At 58.1% G+C, this 17446-nt stretch overlaps 2 protein-coding genes across 2 annotated transcripts in view; one reads left to right on the top strand and one right to left on the bottom strand.

The window, feature by feature from the left end:
• Positions 1–8748, top strand: part of SREBF2 (sterol regulatory element binding transcription factor 2) — a 65943-nt gene extending 57195 nt beyond the window's left edge. The window contains exons 12-19 of the mRNA XM_006866863.1: positions 2217–2385; positions 3569–3686; positions 4304–4413; positions 5210–5342; positions 5797–5962; positions 7032–7217; positions 8120–8231; positions 8528–8748. Coding sequence (XP_006866925.1) covers positions 2217–2385; positions 3569–3686; positions 4304–4413; positions 5210–5342; positions 5797–5962; positions 7032–7217; positions 8120–8231; positions 8528–8748 — 1215 coding nt within the window. The remainder of the gene's footprint in view (positions 1–2216; positions 2386–3568; positions 3687–4303; positions 4414–5209; positions 5343–5796; positions 5963–7031; positions 7218–8119; positions 8232–8527) is intronic.
• A 3598-nt stretch (positions 8749–12346) lies between these two features.
• On the bottom strand, positions 12347–17377 carry SHISA8 (shisa family member 8). Its single transcript, XM_006866917.1, has 4 exons — positions 16851–17377; positions 13903–14036; positions 13161–13307; positions 12347–12741 (listed from the first exon to the last, which is right to left on the bottom strand). Exons 1-4 carry the CDS (start codon positions 17375–17377, stop codon positions 12347–12349), a joined length of 1203 nt encoding a protein of 400 aa, XP_006866979.1.
• Positions 17378–17446: the final 69 nt, after the last annotated feature.

Raw genomic sequence — 17446 nt, 5'->3', positions numbered from 1 at the left:
GTGGTTGGCAATCCATTACTTGGCCTATGGAGCAGCTGCACTCTATTGCTCCATCTCCCTCACCTTTGAAAAAGCCCTGTCAGTGCCCTGGGAATCCAGCATGGTGCTTGGAGGTGCTTTCTGGAGCTAGAACTGGCCGTGCAGAGGAGCGGGGCTTCTGTGAGGGTTTAAACAGCTCTGCTGGCACATCTCCTACTAAGTCTCTCTCACATTGGTCCATTAGCACGGTGAGTTATAGGGGAAGGGATTCCTAGGCCCCATCCTGGATTTTTTCCCTTGTCTATAAAATTTAGGGAAATTATTATAGACTTTCATGGTAAGAAAATTAAAAGAGCAACAAAAGTTATTTTCTCAATTTTTTTCACAGTCATAATGTGGATGACTGTATCCCAGGATTTATATTTCTTATTAGTCTCAACCACTAAACTCAAGTTCCTCACACACACTGAGCTTGGTTATAACTAAAGTCTTTCTTTCCTTTATTAAGAATTAAGCTTAAAAATATGTTTTCACTTAATGATGCTCTTCGTGGCTTCTCTGAGTTTGTCTTGTATACTACCTGCCTAAGCTGTGTTTCTTCTGTGGGTGACTCTTGAGTCCATCTGAGGGCCCCTTGGTCCTAGGGTCCCTAGAGCCAGCCCCCAGCCTCCTTCCATGCCAGGCCTGTGTCCAGACAACAACTGTTAGCAGGTCCTGGGACTTCAGAGAGCCTGCGTACCACCCACCGAACCTCCATCCTGCCAGACCCCTCAGCTGCCACTGCCTCCATTGCCATTCCCAGCTCAGGTTCGGCACACACTCTGTGGAGGGTCAGGAAAAGGTTCTGGAATTTCCTGCCTTTGCTATCCCAAACCCCTTAGCCCAGACAGGGGTCAGCAAAGGGGAGGGAAAGCCCTCAGTGCCTCTGGCCTGGAACAAGCCCATTTGCTGCCTGCGATCATGTCCCTGTGTGTCTATGGAGTAGTGTGCTCCTCGGGGAATCCCTGAAAGAGCCAGCCCTCTCATCACAGGTTCCCTGAGTGACACCGAATGCTGCTATTTCTGAATCTGGCATTCAAGTCTTCTGATGCTGTTAGACTAGCTGATGGCTGCTTAAGAGTGTAGTGAAGGTCACAGCCATCAGATGGAGCCCAGACAGTGAAGAACTACCTTCTGTCCATCCGTCGTCTCCTGCCAGCCCTCGGAGGAAGCCCACGTGCATGTGAAGGTTGAAGTCTAGGGACCTCGTCCCAGAAGCCCCTCCCTGGGCACCCCAACTCTGTGCCTGCTCCTTGTTTTGAGGGGCCTGTATCCAGTGGGTCAGGAATCATGGCTTTAGAGTTAGGATCTCTTCACTCGGAAAATGGTGTCATTTCTCAGACAGTAGTTGACGGTGTTGTTCCTGCAGTTCTTGGTTACTGGGGTACCAGCTCTTCGAATTGCCCAACAGAGAGCTTTCCAAGCCACGCTCGTCTCCTGGTCCTTTCTCACATCAGGGGATTCATCTGGGGGTAGCTTGAGGGTCTCTGTAGAGGGCCAGACAAGCCCTGGGAGAATCTGTTTGAAGGAGGAGAGCATCTCATTCAGGCACACACTGACACCCTAACGAAGGTCCAGGAGTCCAGGACAAGCCTCACCACGGCCCCTTTCCCCCTGGAGAGCTGGCTGTGGGATCTGAGAACTAATTCATGCTCCCTGATTGCTTCCTGTGGGCCAGGCCCACAGTATCACACTCGAGGTGAAGGAAATGAAAACTTCCTTAAAACAGAATAAAATGTTGCGAGCAGTACTCTTATTAAAGATTGTCATCAAAGTGACAGGGGAGGAAAAATTCAAGACCGGAGGCTCTTGGCATACAAAGAAATTGGGTCCCAGGATTGAGCGAAGGGAGCTGTCTGGTGGATGGGCAGACCCTTCCTTCTCAGCAAGCCACCCAGTTCCAGTAGTTGGGCCATCCCAGCAGGAGGTAGCAGGAACCCCACCACCCACCCACCCCTGTGTGCCTTCAGGCCCTTCCTTGCCCTCCTGACAAGCTGACTCCCTTTTGCCCAGTTTCAGTGGTAGGGCTTGCTTCCTTCAGGTATGCACTTGTAACAGGGCCTTTCTCCCCACTGCACACACTGGCACACACAACCAACACACGCCTGCCTATATCTTGGGGCTTTCTGAAGACCCATGGGGACTGTCGCTAGCATTCAGCCACCCTGGTGTCACCCCAAGTCTTTGTCCTTCCACAGAGCTACTTCCTCAGTCGTGCCCAGAGCCTGTGTGGTCCCGAGCGCAGCACCGTCCCCGACTCTCTGCGCTGGCTCTGCCACCCCCTGGGCCAGAAGTTTTTCATGGAGCGGAGCTGGTCGGTGAGGTCGGCTGCCAAGGAGAGTCTGTACTGTGCCCAGAGGAATCCAGGTGAGATTGAGAAAGCCAGGAGAACCATTACAAGGTGCCAGACAACTGGGATACGGCGTCTCAGTTGGCTTTTCCTAGTGGCGGCTGCCGAGGCTCCAGGCAGGGAAGTAGCCTTCCTGAGGTCCTTTCAGCGCTCTGCCACATGACGCCTGTGGTGAAGCTCTGGCTTGGGGCTTCATGTCTTCTGTGGGAAATCAGGCGGAACAATAGGTGACAGGCAGTCATCAAGTGCTCAGAGTGGTGGCAGGGACAGGGCTCTAGGCAGCGGGAGAGACAGTGGCTTTCTGTCCCTGGTGTTTGATCATGATTGCGGCCAACTGGACTGTTGGCATTGGCATAGAGCAGGTAGTGCCTTTCTGCTTTGCTTAACCCCACCGTCTGGAATCGAGAGCCCTGGGAGGGTGCCATGGCTTGCTGGTAATGGGGTGTGTGACAGACATTTGGGGGGTTCCTCTTTTCTTTTCTTTTTTTGAAAAGTTCATTGCTCAATGTAACATTTGTAGATAGTACCACAAAGTAAGGATGAAAGCAAACACTATCCTCAAACTCCCTGCCCTGTGCCCCCAGACTGTTCCGTGTCTCCATCCCAGACTTTCCACCAGCCCAGGCCTTGTCACATGTGCTCCTGAGCATTCACCGCCTTCACATCGTGGCCCCTGTGTCCACCACATGTGAGGGAGAGAAGGGTTAGAGACACCATGATTGGGGCCTGTCATACAGAGCCTTGTTGGTGACAGCCAGCTCTCAGAGCTTTGTAAGGCCCCTTGTTGAGTCTGCTCAGCTGACTCACAGGTTCCATGACAAGGTTCTGGGAAAGCCGGAGTGCTGGTTCTTCACAGTCCTGAGTGTGGTGGCAGCCTCAGCCCTGTACTGGCTGTTCTGAGCCACAAGGAACAGAGATGTCGCTGACACTGACGTAGCTGTCCACCTGGTGTGTCCTCTTCCAGCTCGTGGCATCATGCCAAGAGATGCAGAGAGACACAGACACACACATGAGCTAAATCAGAACCAATCCCCCCCACACACACACACCCTCCCCAGTCTTGGGTGCCTCCGTGTGAGTGATGACCGCCCTCCCCTCCCCAGTCTAGGATGGGGGACCTGATCCCCACTCTTGTATTTCTCTGTATAGGCACAGTGGGTTCACAAATAAGACCCGTTTAACCCTTCTGCTCTCCTCCAGCTGACCCCATTGCCCAGGTGCACCAGGCATTCTGTGAGAACCTGCTAGAGTGTGCTGTGGAAGCCTTAGTAAAGCCGCAGGCCAAAAAGAAAGCTGGCACCCAGGACGAGGAGAGCTGGTAAGGTCCCCAGAACCCTGCCTCGGGCACACCTCAAGCCCTAGTGCAGGGTGGGCAGGAAGGCATAGCACTCCTGTGTGGTGCTCAGGACCTGGCACCTGAGCCCTGATCTGCTACTCGCATCCTCCGAGGTGCAGAGCAAGTCAAGGGGGCGGGATTCGTTTACCTTTTGGTGGGGTGTGATCTGCTGAGGGTCAGAAATGGAAGCAGAGGGCTGCATGGAGTGTGCCAGGCCAATCCTGCCACGTATGTGTTCATGGGCACAGCCTTTCCCTCACCTAGTAAGATCTCAGAGGTGGACAGGTGCCACAGTCCTGGCTTGAGTGCATCTGGGGAGGGCGCGTTTTTGCACGGAGATGAGAATACTCCTGGAAGAGGATGACTTCCAAATTGGGCCTTGAGAGACGTCTGATTTCACTGGGGAAAGAGGAACGAGAAGGATGGGGGAGGGCAGCCCAGAGGCCCAGGCAGTGTGCGAGCAGAGCTCTAGGCTAGACCTGGGCAGCTGGGAAGGAGGATGAGGTGCCTTGTGTGGCTGGGACCTGCCAGCTCTGGGACTGTAGCCCTGGGCCTGCCCTGTGTGTGCTGTGCTGACGAGACGCCTCTCTTACTTGCAGTGAATTCTCCTGTGCCCTGGCACACCTGAAGCTGCTGAATTCATTCGTGACCTCTGTGGGGGTTGTGACCCCGCCCTTCTCCTGCAGCTCCGTGCTCAAGTCAGCCCTCGGTACACATCTTACAGCAGGTTTCACGGCTCTTGGGGCTTTCTTCAGTCGGTCCTTCCTGAAGGTTGATTGGGGGTCACACTGGAGAATCCCTTCTGAGTCCCTCGTGCAGGGCCACGTCCTCAGAAGGGAGCTAGTAGCTGCTTGAGGGTCTGACACCACTACTGCAGAGACCTCGCCTCTCGAGCCTCCTGTCCGCCTCCCACTGACTCACTGTGCCCCGGGACCCATCAGCCACCACCCCTCAGGTTTCTGGGACCTCCAAGAAACAGGGCTGCTAGGCTTCCTCAGACCACTGACCTCGTGGCCTCCTTCCCCGGATTAGAGAAGGCTGTGCTCCGGTTTCTTTTCTCTTCCCTGGTCCCCCCTAGGGGGGCCATGTGGGGTCACTGGTAGTATAATTTTGCAGTTGAGAAAACTGAGTTCAGAGAGAGAAAAATTACAAGATTCTAACAAGAGCTTATTGGGAAAAAATGCTTTGAAAACAGCACTTTTCTTGATTACCAACTGTTTAGGAAATAACATTAGAATAAACCTTGTCGTGTGGAGTCTTGGTGTGGCACTAATGCACTGAACTGCTAACCACAAGATTTGTGGTTCAAACACACCAGCCGCTCCTTGGAAACCCTGACCCTGTACAGGGTCACTATGAGTCAGAACTGACCTCTTGGTTAAACTTTTTTTCTCTGATACTAGTTTTTTGGGGTCAACATTTTTAAGGTTCTTGATCTGTATTGTCCTGTGCCTGTGCCGACTCCTATGGGTGCTGGAATGACACGTGGCTCTGCTTTCCTCCAGGTCCAGACGTCGTCTGTCGCTGGTGGACATCCGCAGTCACCATGGTTATCAGCTGGCTTCAAGGAGACGATACAGCTGTGCGCACTCACTCTGCCGAAGTAGAACGTGTCCCCAAGGCTCTGGATGTGACTGAGTGCGTAGGCCTTCTTGGGCATCCAAAAAGCCCATGTGCCGGGCACAGGTGTGGGTGGCCATGTTGGGGTTGCCCCAGGTTAGGCATCCTGGGGACTAAGTGATAGAAGAAGAGAGCATCAAGGAGAACCAAGCGCAGCTGCACGCCTACCTCCCATGTCAGGCTGGGTACAGATTCACAGTCACACAGTAGCCCAAAGGGTCTCCTGCAGACCCCTCCTGCAGCTCCTCAGTGTCCCAGGGTGAAGGCGAGACAGCCTAGCCCGGGCCTCTTGGGGAGCGGCACTGTAGGGAGACTCAAGGCCCGTGCAGAGAAGGAGACCTTTTCCCAGAAACCTGTGGGCGAGCGGCTCCTCTCTCGTGCCAGCATTTCATCCAGTTCCCTGTCAGCCGTCTCCACCTTGTTAATTGAGGGACATCGCTGCACCGAGCATGACCTTGCTCTCCCACCACAGGAACCCCTTGGTGAAGGCTGTCTTCCACGTGTGTAGAGCCATGCACACCTCGCTCTCGGGGAAGGTGGACGCCCAGCAGAGCTTCAGCCACTGTGAGAGGGCCAGCGGTCACTTGTGGAACAGCCTCAACGTCAGTGGGGCTGCTGCCGACTCCACCCTCCACCATGTGAGTTAGGGATGGGGGTCATGTCCCCTGGGGAGGGGCTGGCCCAGACTCCCCGAAGCCCAAAGTGGAGGCACCTGCTTCCTCCGCAGCCCGCGGAGTGCACCTCCTTGGCGGCCGCACATCTGGTGGGCAGCTGGGGTGCATTGTAGTTGCATTGCATGTTTTGGCAGCACCGTGCAGTGTTTCCACAGTGCATCCCAGAGGCCCACCCGCCCATCCATCCCACCCCTCGCCCGCCCCAAAGGCCCTGTGGGCACTGAGTCACCACCAGGCCACATGGCATGGCCCTCCAAGAGACACAGCTGGAAGGGAAGTGTCAGCTGCTCTCCGTCTGCCCACCTGAAGAGCTTGTCTTAACTTGAGAAGAAGGCAGGGAGAGTCCTGGGATTCAGACTTGGCCCTGTCTAGGGTGTGGTGCCTGGTGACTAGGCTGCCACTTCTGGTGAGAGGGCATCAAGGGGGCCAGGGCACTGGGCTCTGTGGGCCCAGACAGAGCTGGGGCAGTGCAGCGCCCCCCAGCCCCACGGCTCACTGCCCACCTGTCTGCCTGAGTGTGCCTTCATGGGAGAACCAGACCGCTTCAGGGAAGTTTGGGGCACATGGGGCTGGGATTCCTGGTGGAATAGTGGGCGGAGGAGAGGGGACCCGTCCATGGTGCCTGTCGGCCCGCTGCTCCTTCCTGAATCTACATCTTAGATGTGCCAACTTCATTTGAGGGAGGTCCTTAGCCGTGTCCTCTTGAGACTGTCAGCAGGAACCATACAGGGCTGGGTCCAGGGCAGTGTAAGCGGCATCCCCTTGTCTACAGCCTTGGAGGAAGAAAAAGCCACATGTCCCCCTCTGGGCCAGACTCGCCCCCAGGGTTTCATTCCTGACCCTGCCACTTGTCCCCTATGCCCCCCCCCCCCCAAGCAAGCTTCTGACCTCTCTGACCTTGACGTGCAGAATGGGAGAGAGAAGACACCCAGCTTCTGGGGCCATGGGAAGGGTCAGACGAAATGAGACCAAGCTCACCTCCAGTGTTTACTTGCTGCAGGGACTCGGCTGCTCACCTGGCTCCTCCCTACAGGTGGTCCAGCTACTCATCTGTGACCTGTTGCTGTCCCTGAGGACCGTGCTCTGGCAAAAGCAGACGGGTGCCAGCCAGGCCCTGGGTGAGACCTACCAGGCATCGGGCGCTGAGCTGACTGGCTTCCAGCGGGACCTGGGCAGTCTACGCAGGCTGGCCCACAGCTTCCGCCCGGCATACCGTAAGGTGAGACCCAGCGTCTGGGCGATGGGCTGGGTTCCCCGCTGGGACCCTGGCCACTCAGAGAGAGTGGCTGCCACATAACTGTACCCCCAATGCAGGTCTGTGGTAGGCAGGGTTCGGAGCTCCTGGCCTGCCCAGAGAGGGGTGAGCTGGTGGGCCAAAGCTCCACCACTCCCTGAAACTGGGTTCCAAGGGCAGCCCACTTTAGTTCTGCTGAGCTCTCTGTCCTTCTAGCTGACCTGCCCCCTCTGGCCTCTCAGGACTAGCCTGTGACTAGCTTAATCAACTCATCATTTTCTTGTATTTTTATCGCTAATTAGAGTAATCTACTTGACATTTTTGCTAGAAGTGTCCATGGGGGTAGGGAGCTGTATTTGGCAGGATGCAGGATGGAGACAGGTTCCAGGGGAGGCAGCCCCCACACTCAGTGCCTCATACTTCTCTCCCATCACTCAAGTTCCAGTTGCACTGAGCAGGACAGACCCAGTAGGTGACAAGTGTCTCACTGGAGAACTGAAAGTGAGCCCCAGGGTGGCATTTCGATCCTGCCAGTCTCCTGCTCAGCCCCCTCCGAGACCCTCCCCACAGACCATGTAGGCTGGAGAGGGGCCACCTTGGTGTGAAATCAAAGACTCATTTACATAGGGACTGCAGCTGTTCGGAAACCTTCCAGGCTCTTTCTGAAGAAGTGAAAGGAAGCAGGGCCCTCACCTCCTCCCCATCCCAGTCTTGTGTCTGCTTTATTCTTCACCCTGGGACTCAGGCGAGGCTAGGGTGTGTTTGCAGGATTACAGGTGTGCCTTCAGGAGTGAGCGAGGCAAGGGAGTGTGGAGGGTTGAGGAGCCATCGGGACCCACTGGGGAGGTGGACACTCGAGAGCCTGAGCCTGAACCATCCTCCCCCAGGTGTTCCTGCATGAAGCCACCGTGCGCCTGATGGCAGGAGCCAGCCCCACCCGCACCCACCAGCTGCTGGAGCACAGCTTCCGGCGACGCACCACCCCGAACACCAAGCATGGTGAGCCCCACCCCCACTCCCAAAGGGCCTGCCTCCTCATCCCTGAGCCTTAGCGTCCATCTGCCAGTTCTCAGGCGGCGGAGATGGCAATGAGCTGGCGGATGGCTTGGAAGGGTTGCTGGGAGGAGGGTCTGGGGTGAGTGTGGGGACTGGGGTCCTGGTACAGCCTGAGTACAGTGACGGGTTCTGGAGCGAGGCTAAACAGGAGTGGGGAGGGGGACATACCGCGGGAAGCACCTGGCACAGTGCCAAGCAGGCTCCCAGGAGCAGACCTCTCATTCTCCCCATGTCCACAGGTGAAGTGGACACCTGGCCTGGCCAGCGTGAACGTGCCACCGCCATCCTGCTGGCCTGCCGCCACCTCCCCCTCTCTTTCCTCTCCTCCCCGGGCCAGCGGGCAGTGCTGCTGGCCGAGGCCGCCCGCACCCTGGAGAAGGTGGGTGACCGGCGCTCCTACAGTGACTGCCAGCAGATGGTCGTCAAACTGGGCGGCGGCACGGCCATTGCTGCCTCCTGACCCACCCACTTTGCCTGCTCCCTGGCCCCTCTTCCGTCTGTCCGTCCCCCCTGCATCCGTGCTTTCTCTCCCTCTGCCTCTCATCACTCTCCCTCCTCTGTCTTCTCTCTCCTGCTGCCATCTGCCTCCTCTCTCTCATGGATGAGCCTTGCTTCAGGCCTCCTCAGGCAGTGAATCCCAGGGCAGAGCCCCGAAGTTGCTGTAACGCAGACTCTGGGTCCAGCCCCAGTGGTCTGAGGCAAGGCAGGCAGGCCAGGTGGTGGGGGTCCCTGGGCTTGAAGGCTGCCATGCCCTGGCCCCAAGCACTTGGACCTGTGCTTCTCCGGTGGACCTCACTCCCTCTTCCTGCTTCCTCTGTTTTTATCGAGCTTTCTTCTGGAAACATGGGTCTCGGGGACCAGAGAGCATTTGCCCTGGGCCTATGCCCAGCATGCCCCCTTTTTATACGAACGTTTTTATATCTGTGTGCTTGGGTTTGCCATGATGCAGGGCTGTTGCTGTAGCATCATTGGTCTGCATCCCCTCTCCTGTGCCTGACAAAGCAGTTCATTGTTTTTCTCTTTATGAAGCAGGACCCCCAGGGACCGGCAGGGAGCCAGCCCTGGGAGGCTGTGGGAGGCAGGGGGCAAGCCTGGGATGGATGAAATAATGTCGGCATTATTTTTTAATTTTTTTAAAAAAATAAATGGTATCTTATTTAATTGTCCTGTTCCTTCCCACTCCCCGCCCCCCTGGGATGTAAGCCCAAACTCAGAGTAGGCCCAAGGGGCTGGGAGGGATGATGCTACCCATTGGGGCTGGGGACCAGGACTTTCAGTCCCCACCCAGCCTAACCCCTACCTCTAAAGGCTGTTTTTATCCCTAATGCTTGCCTGAAAACAAGCCAGGCTAGTAGGGGCTGGCCCCTGGGCCCCTCCCCAAAGGGGGTCCTCGGAGGAAACCGCGCCCGTCTTCTGGGTCCCCTGGCTCAGTGCCCTCCCTAAGTCTTTCTCCTGAGGCTGAGGAGGCCTGCCCCCTTCCTGTGCTTCTCAACCCCTTAGGTTATGGGGGACAGCAGCTAGGCAGGGCCCCTGTGCTGAGTTCAGGCCAGAAAGACTCCATTGAGCCAGGTTTCCCCCTGAGGTTTGCGGGCCCCCTCCCACTTTATCTCCGCCCCTTCCTACTCACTAATTTATGGACCCTGCCCACTGGCCCCTACCCCCTCAGGCCAGCCCTTGTGTCATGTGTATGTGTGTGTGTGTACTGTGCCTTTTCTCGTTACTGTTGGGGGCATTCACTGACAAGGATGCAGCCTTGCCTTCCTTCATGTTGGCGCATTGATGTGTTCAAGACGCAGGCTATTCAATAAACAGATTGGTACCCCCAGCGTGAGGTGTGTGGGGTCTGTAGTGTGACCACAGTGACTAGCCTCCAGTGGACCAGGGTCTAAGGGCAGCTCTCTGTCCTCAGGTGTGCCCACCTGCCCCTCTGTCCAGGGTTGGCTGGACAGCCACGCTCCGGGCACAGGAAGGTCTGCAATAAGGGCTCACAGATCACAGGGTCCAGGCTTTGTTCCCTGAGGGGAGCAGCCAGGCGGCTGACAGCTGAGGGCCCTTGGAATGTGAGATTAAGCCCTCTTTTTTTTGCGTTAGCTATTCTCAGAAGAAATCTCCCTCCATGGGTGCGGGGATCCTTTCTGTCTCCTCTTCTCCCTTGAGGACACTCACTGGCCACCCATCAGCCGGGCCCAGCTCCTGTACTAACTGGCTGGGCCACCATTTACCGACTTCCACTTCCTCCTGTTCAGAATGGGGTGACAATCACAATCGTGCCCTCAGCACAGCTCCTCGTGGTCCTTGAGGCTGCAGAGGACAGCCTTGGGGTGTCTCCAGGGAGCTAGGGGGAGGTCACCAAAGAATGGAGAGGGCTGAGGGTGGGAGTGACCGTTGGGACCATGAGTGGACATGGCGACTGGAGCACACAGAGAGGGCCCATGGCCTGACCACACTCCCCCAGCTGAGAAATGAGCTGGGTCCCTTCACCTCAGCCCCTCTTCTCTTCAGGCCAGTCTCTGCAGGTCACGCTGCCATGGCCCAGAGCAGCCTGACTCTGTCCACAGTTAACAGCATTTTTTGTGGTGGACATCTAGGGCTCTTCGCACTGGGGAGCAGAAGGGTCGAGCCCACTTCCCAGCACAGCCTAGTCAGGACCTGCGTCACCAGGTGGGTGGCTGTGGGTGGCCAGTGCGCCCAGGAGCCAGATCCTTTTGTGAATCGTGGCGGGCTCCATGACTCAGCACCCACCCCCCTCCCCCGGCTCCACACAGCTGTGGAGTAGACCCAGGGCACCCCACCCCCACCCCGAGTCTAGAGGGTGAGGGCTGGACCATGGGCTTCTGGGCTTTGGTTCCCTTTACAGCCTTAAGGGGCAACCTACAGGTAATCAGCAGGGAAAAACAGACTCCTACCTGGAGCCAACACACTCCTGACCTTCCCTCCTCCCCACTCACCCCCACTGTCCACATAGTAAGGCTGAACTGGGAGCAGCTGGTGACCCTGGGAAGTAGCTACTCCAGACTTCCTTTTCCTCATCTGTAAAGTTAACTCTAGAAAAACCACATCTCCTGTGCTGCTTGTGAGGATCAAGTGATGAACAGCAACAGTTGGTGGCCATTGTTAAGAGAACAGTACGCCCTGCCAGGGTACACAGTACGGAGACCCAACTGAGTGGCAGTGTTGCCGTCACATACCGAGAAGCTGTGGCCCAGCTCCCAGCACAGAGGAAGCAAAGAACCATGCAGGCTCTTGGCAACTCTTTGGGTCAAGGCCAGTTAACAGGAGCTCTCCTGGCAGTACCAAGCATGTATAGTGTGAGAACTATACAGTGCCACTGTGCAGCCTCCTGGTCCACTATCCCCGTCTCCTCCCCCTCTTCTAGAGCAGCTCCTTGGACGAGGTCCCCCTCCCTGAGCACCAGCTGTCTGCCCAACCCGCTGCCCATACCCATTAGGGGGGTGGACCCTGGCCAAGTGGCCGACAGGTGGCCTCGAGTTAGACCTTCAGGTTCAGCCAACTTGGACTGTAAGGTGGTTGGCCTGACGCAGGTGTGGGAGGGACCTCCAGTAAGGGGTATGGGCCCTCAAGGGACCCCACAGTCATCTCCCGTGTCCAAGCTTCAAGATGCCTCCTTGCCTATGGGTCCTGCTGGTGTGGGTACTAAGTCTGGCACTCCACCCTGGCCATCTCACTCCTGGCTCCCCATCGCCGAGCGCCAGCCCTCCAGAGCAGTCTGCTGCTGCACCCACTGTGCCCTCAGCACCACCGGTCTGTCCAGTCATTGACAAACCCGGCCATCAGCGCCTGCGCAGCCAAGCTAGGCCACCTTCTTTATTCTCAGGGGCAGGAACCACAGAAATGGGTTTATTTACAGGAGAAACGCAGGGGCCCTGCAGCTCCCAGACTAGATAACTAGCCGTGGCCCCTTCGGAGCCTGGTGGGCTCCACAGCCCCTTGCCCATTTGGGCAGAGGGCTGGCCTTCCTGGGCCGGGGCTCCTTTCTGCCGCCTGGCCGGCCGTCGTTGACTGCGGACAAGGCCCCCGGAGGACCGGCGTCCTGGTCTTCATACGGTGACCTCGGCTTTGCTGTTAGTGCTCAGGTGCCGAGGTCCGCGGCCCGCGCTGCCATATAGGCCGGGGGGCTGCGCGCTGAAGGTCTCAGGAAGCTTCTCCACACTGAACTGGCGTCCGGGCGCGTGGCCGGACCGCCGGGCCGCCGGGGAGGCTTGAGTCGCCAGGTGGCTTCGGTGTGCAGGCCGACCCGGGCGGCCCGCGGTCCAGGCCTTATAGTGGCCCGAGGTAGCGGGGCCGGCGGAAGACGGATAGCCCGGTGGGGCCCAGGGACAGGCATCGAGCAGCGCAGGAAAGTCTTCGGGAGGTCGCGGAGCTCGCGCCGGGAGGGTCAGCTGGAGCGGCTCCGGGGCGGAGAAACGTTGGTAGAAGTCTTGGGGGGCGCCCTCTGTGGGTAAGGACCGGGCGCGATCAGACTCTGGAGCGGGGCCCTCGGGATAGGTCGGACAGGGAGAGGTCAGACCGCCGGGGCAGGGTCCTGGAGTAGGTGGGAGATGGCGACTAGAAGGAGGTGGAGTCCCGCCTAGGGCGCAGGATAGGGCGGGGCTAGGTCGCGGGAGGCGGGGCCAGGGTTGGGGTTAAGGGCGAAAACGGGAACCAATTGGCTCGGCGTTCCGGGGCGCCTAAAGCGCTGATTGGTAAACTCCGCAGCTTTGGCGCGATACTGGGGGGGCCAGGCTGGAGAGCTGACCCGCCACGCTGTGAACTTTGGGGCTGAGCTGTCCCCTAGCCTTGTAATCAAGGAACTTGGATATTCAGGGACAGCGGGCCAGGCGGCGGGCGCTCGGGCAGGTCCGGGCCACTCACCTGTGGCCTTCAGCGCGGTGGCCTTCAGCGTGGCGTATTGGGCGTAGTCGGGCTGCAGCGTCACGGTGCCGCTCCCCTGCAGCCGGGGACCGAGCAATGGCGCGGGGGTCGCCAACCCCAGGGGCGCGTTGTTGAGGCGCTTCTTGTCTGAGGGACAGGGAGGGAATAGGTAAGACGCGCCTGGGCCCGTTGCCCGGGACACATGCCACACCTGCCCGAACCTACCTGGCTCACACTAACATGAAAAATAGCAGTCAGCCCGCGTGGGTGCCAACCCAGCTCACCCTTCGCGGGCTAGAGCCAGGCGCAGTTCCAGGACACCCGGGATGGGGGAATGCCTGATGGGGGCGGGATGGGGGGCTGCCAGTGCTGCCTCCCTAGCTAGAGGCTGAGAGGGATGTCCAGCCTGGAGGACAAGGCCTAGAGGAGGAGACAGTCCTAGACCAGGCCGACCCCAGGACCCTGGAGCAACTATGGAGTCCCAACCTGAGCCTCAGAACCACAACCCTGGTTAAAGTTCCTAAATCTGAGGGGTAAGACACAGCCCTGAGGGTCAAGGTGGAAGGACCCATGATGGGTTCTCCTCCACTAGGGAGATTCCCTGACCACCTTACCTACACCACTCACCTGCAGAGGCAGCCAGAACAGAACTTCCCTCCCCCACCAAAAGGACCAACCCTACACGGTTTGCCATTTTCTCAGCCTAGGTCAGGGACAGACCAGGGAGGTCCTGTGCCTTTACCTGTGCTGTTGTGGGGGGAGCCGCGAGGAAGGCAATCACCCATCTGCACCTGGACACAGCTGCCCAGAGGTGGGCCCAGGGGTGGCGGCAGTGGCTCCTGGGGGCTCGGTTGCTTCAACAGTTCCGTCAGTGTCCTGTGGGATAGAGTGGTGACAAATCACTCTCCCTGCCCCTTGTCCTCCTGTGGTCAGCCTTGGCCACCACAGTGTCACTGTGTAACCCTGGGCATCATTTCTCAGGCCTCCAACATGATAAGCTTTGTTGTTGTGAAGTGGCGTTGAGACCCCGTATAGGGTTTTGGAGGAGCCGCTGGTAAGCTCGAACCGCTGACCTTGCAGTTCAAACGGCTTTGCAGTCCAGCACATTAACCCACAGCACCACACCAGGACTCCAATATGATAAGCACTGGACAGCAAACCACAGGGTTCAAGCCTGTCAGCTGCTCTGCAGGAGAAAGACGAGACTTTCTGCTTCCTGGAAAACTCAAAACCTCAGAAACCCTACACAGGGTCGCTATTAGTAGAACCAACAATTTTCTCCTGTAGCTGATCACACACATCTTGGTTCCCCCACCAGCCTCACCTGTGGTGTCAAGCTGACCTCCCCCAAGCAGGTCAAGGAGCTCGAGTGGGGTCATATACGGCTAGGGGCTCCTCTCCCTGCCTCTTCTTGGCACCCCCAGCCAAGGATCTCCAAGTTGAGCTTCCCCTCCAACACAAGCTCCGTGAACATACCAGGTCTCCTGGACTTAGCTTATGCAGTTAGTGCCCTCTGTCTATAATATCCTTTTTGTCAACTTGACTGGTAAAACTCCTACTCACCCTTCAAATCCCCACTGAAATTCCTCCTTTGCCAAGAAGTCTTCAGTACCTGTTTACCTAACTCTGCTCCTATAGTAGGGGCTGCTACAGGATCCTGTGACATGGCTGCCCGGGTGGGCATAGAGGGGTAGGCAGATGAAAGCAGGAAGGGAGACCAGGAGCTAGCTTTGTGGCAGCCTAGCACCAAAAGGCTGTGTGACCTTGGGCAGCCATTTCACCGGTGCCCATGATACCCAACCCCCACCCAGCTGTGACAGCCAATGACAGCCTTCCCAAAGACAGCCAGACACAGCCTGTAGCCCAGCTGCCTCCAGCACCCAGAACCCATGATTTTCTCCTAATTCCATCTGACCTCCCTTCTGGGGCTGGGGCCTCAAATAGCTAACTCATGAAGAGACAAACTGATGGGACACCTAGGGGTCAGCACAGTTTGGCTGCAGTGGGGCAGGGTCTGAATGCCTCCTAGTGGCCTCCTGAGCTGACCACACCTGGCTCACTCCTCCACTGTCTACGTGTCTACGGTATGAACTCTGGACAAACAACCCTCCAGCCCCACTCTCCCAAATCCCCAGTAATGTTCATGCCTCTGGGCCTTTACAGAAACTTTCTCAGGGACAAGCTCTAGCTCCCGACACCTGCAAGTCCTTTGAGAAACCGTCTCTGACCATGATCTCCAACACAACAGTTAAGGGGAAGGCAGAGGAGGCAGGGATTCAGAACACACTCTCAATGAGCCTGAGTCTCTGTACCAGATTTCCCTGGACAAGACAGAAGTCAGACACCTGGGATCCTAAACCCAGAGAGGGGAAGGTTTTGACCCAGGCCACACAGCACATCTGAGGCTCAAGGTAGCTTCGTCATTCCTTTCAGATGAAGGAGGTTCTAGATGGACATGTCAGCCAGCTACCCCTCTACCCATCATGGCTCACGGCTCTGACACCCACGCTGGTTGAGGACATGCCACCTTCGCCCTCACTCAGCATAAGGAACACCAAGCACAAAGGGCCCCAGGTTAAGACTCAGTCCTGGGACAGCACAGTAGCTGAGGATGAAGATCAGGGTTCCAGCCCCAGCTCTGCCCTAAATTCATTGGTGAGGGGGAGGACTAAGCCTGGGAGGCAAGAGGCCATCGAATGCCAAGGAAGCCTTGCTCTCCTGCCCCTGAGGTCCAGGAGGGGGAAAGATGCATCCCTCAGTTGTTACTTCTAAATACTAGCTGTCATACTTGGTGTCTACAGCAACCACTAGAGCAGCCCACAAGCCCAAGGGGCTGGTGAGTGAGGAGAGTACAGACCCCTAGACTGGTAGTAGGGTGGGGTATGTGAGCGTGTTGGGGGATTCCGGGACCAGGGCACTTAGAATCCCAATCCTCAACCCTTAGCCCTGTTTTCCAGCTGAGGAAGAAAACCTGGGTCTCAGAGATCCCCTTTCACACCTTGCCTGGCCAGAAACAGGAGCCTGCGCCCCACCACCCCACCTCAGCCCCTTTTCTAGTACTATACTGGGGAAGGTCTTGACATTGCTTGGGGGAATACTGGAGGGGGTTGCTTCTGAGACCCCAGAGAAGGAAGGTCAGACCTGAATCACAAGGGGGTGGAGGGATGGATGAAGGGTAGGTAAATGGAGAAGAAGTTGGGGGGTGGGAGGGAGTAGGAGAGAGCCAAGAGTACTGCAGAAGGTGTCTCTTACCTTCCTCAGTCAGGGAACCCTGCCCAAATGACCCCACCACCACCACCAACAGCGCCTTCCACTCCCCACTCGCCTGGCTATAGGGCCCTGCCCTCAGACGTCCTCCCTTTGGAGGGGACCTTGTGCCCCTCGGAACAGGGCGACCTGCCCTCCCTGCTCACTGCGGAGCAGGCGGGAGCCGCGGGGGACAGTGGGCTCGCGCCCAGCCCAGCTCCAGCCGGAAGGTCAAGGGGAGACAGGGCGGTATCAATTGTCTCCCTTCCTGAAGTGGGGGTGGGGGAGACAGAAATGAGCCAGTCAGAGACTGGAACAAGGAGGAGGCGCCACTAGGGGACCAGAGCTTAGAGAGGGGCGGGGGAATTGGGGGGCCGAGGGGGCGCACACTGGCGGAAGGCCCATCCAGATGGTGCGGGCCAGGGGTCACCTGGTCACGCTCACCTGGTCACAGTGCGCCGAGCTCGCGGGCTGTGCGCCCTCTCGATGCCCAGGCGCACCCCGATGCCGGCCAGCACCAGCAGCGCTGCGACGCCACACACCGCGTAGACGGCCGTGTGGCTGCGCTCGCGGCCGGGGTCCCGGGGCGCCGCGGTATCCCGGGGGCGCGCCGGTGGCCGACCAGTCTGCACCCAGGCCGGCGTGTCGTAGTTGGAGCAGCGGCTCTGGTCCAAGCGCCGCGGCCCGTCGTGGCAGCAAAAGCGGTAGCCGCACGTCCCACAGCAGAAGTTGTAGGTGCCGGAGCTGCAATTGAAGGGCGGGTCCCACTGGCCCATCACATCGTAGTAGCCGCGGCAGCGGTCGCCGCCCGCCGGGGCCACTGTGCCAGCTGTCGCGGGCTCCTGCGCCTCGGGGGCCCCCGCGCGGCCCGACGGTGTCCGAGCCAGCAGCAGTAGCGCCAGCCGGAGTACCAGCCCGAGTTCCGGCGGACCGCGGCCGCCGCACGCACCCCAGACCCCGGGCCGCTCCATCGGGTTGCGCGTCGGTTACTGTGGCCCCCGCATGGCTCGGCCTCGGGTGGCTTCTCGGCGCCCTCAAGG

Source organism: Chrysochloris asiatica, unplaced genomic scaffold (assembly GCF_000296735.1).
Source record: "Chrysochloris asiatica unplaced genomic scaffold, ChrAsi1.0 scaffold00097, whole genome shotgun sequence".
Lineage (NCBI taxonomy): Eukaryota > Metazoa > Chordata > Mammalia > Afrosoricida > Chrysochloridae > Chrysochloris > Chrysochloris asiatica.
The sequence above is the reverse complement of the archived record's forward strand: the minus strand, read 5'-3'. Positions and strand labels throughout refer to the sequence as shown.

Bases quoted from the DNA above. Each gene is read 5' to 3' on its own strand.
- SHISA8 (XM_006866917.1), bottom strand. From the start codon at position 17,377: ATGGAGCGGCCCGGGGTCTGGGGTGCGTGCGGCGGCCGCGGTCCGCCG. The intron at 14,037-16,850 runs GTGAGCGTGACC...TCTATCCCACAG, and splicing joins GCTCGGCGCACTGTGACCAG to GACACTGACGGAACTGTTGA. The intron at 13,308-13,902 runs GTAAAGGCACAG...CCTGTCCCTCAG, and splicing joins CTCCCCCCACAACAGCACAG to ACAAGAAGCGCCTCAACAAC.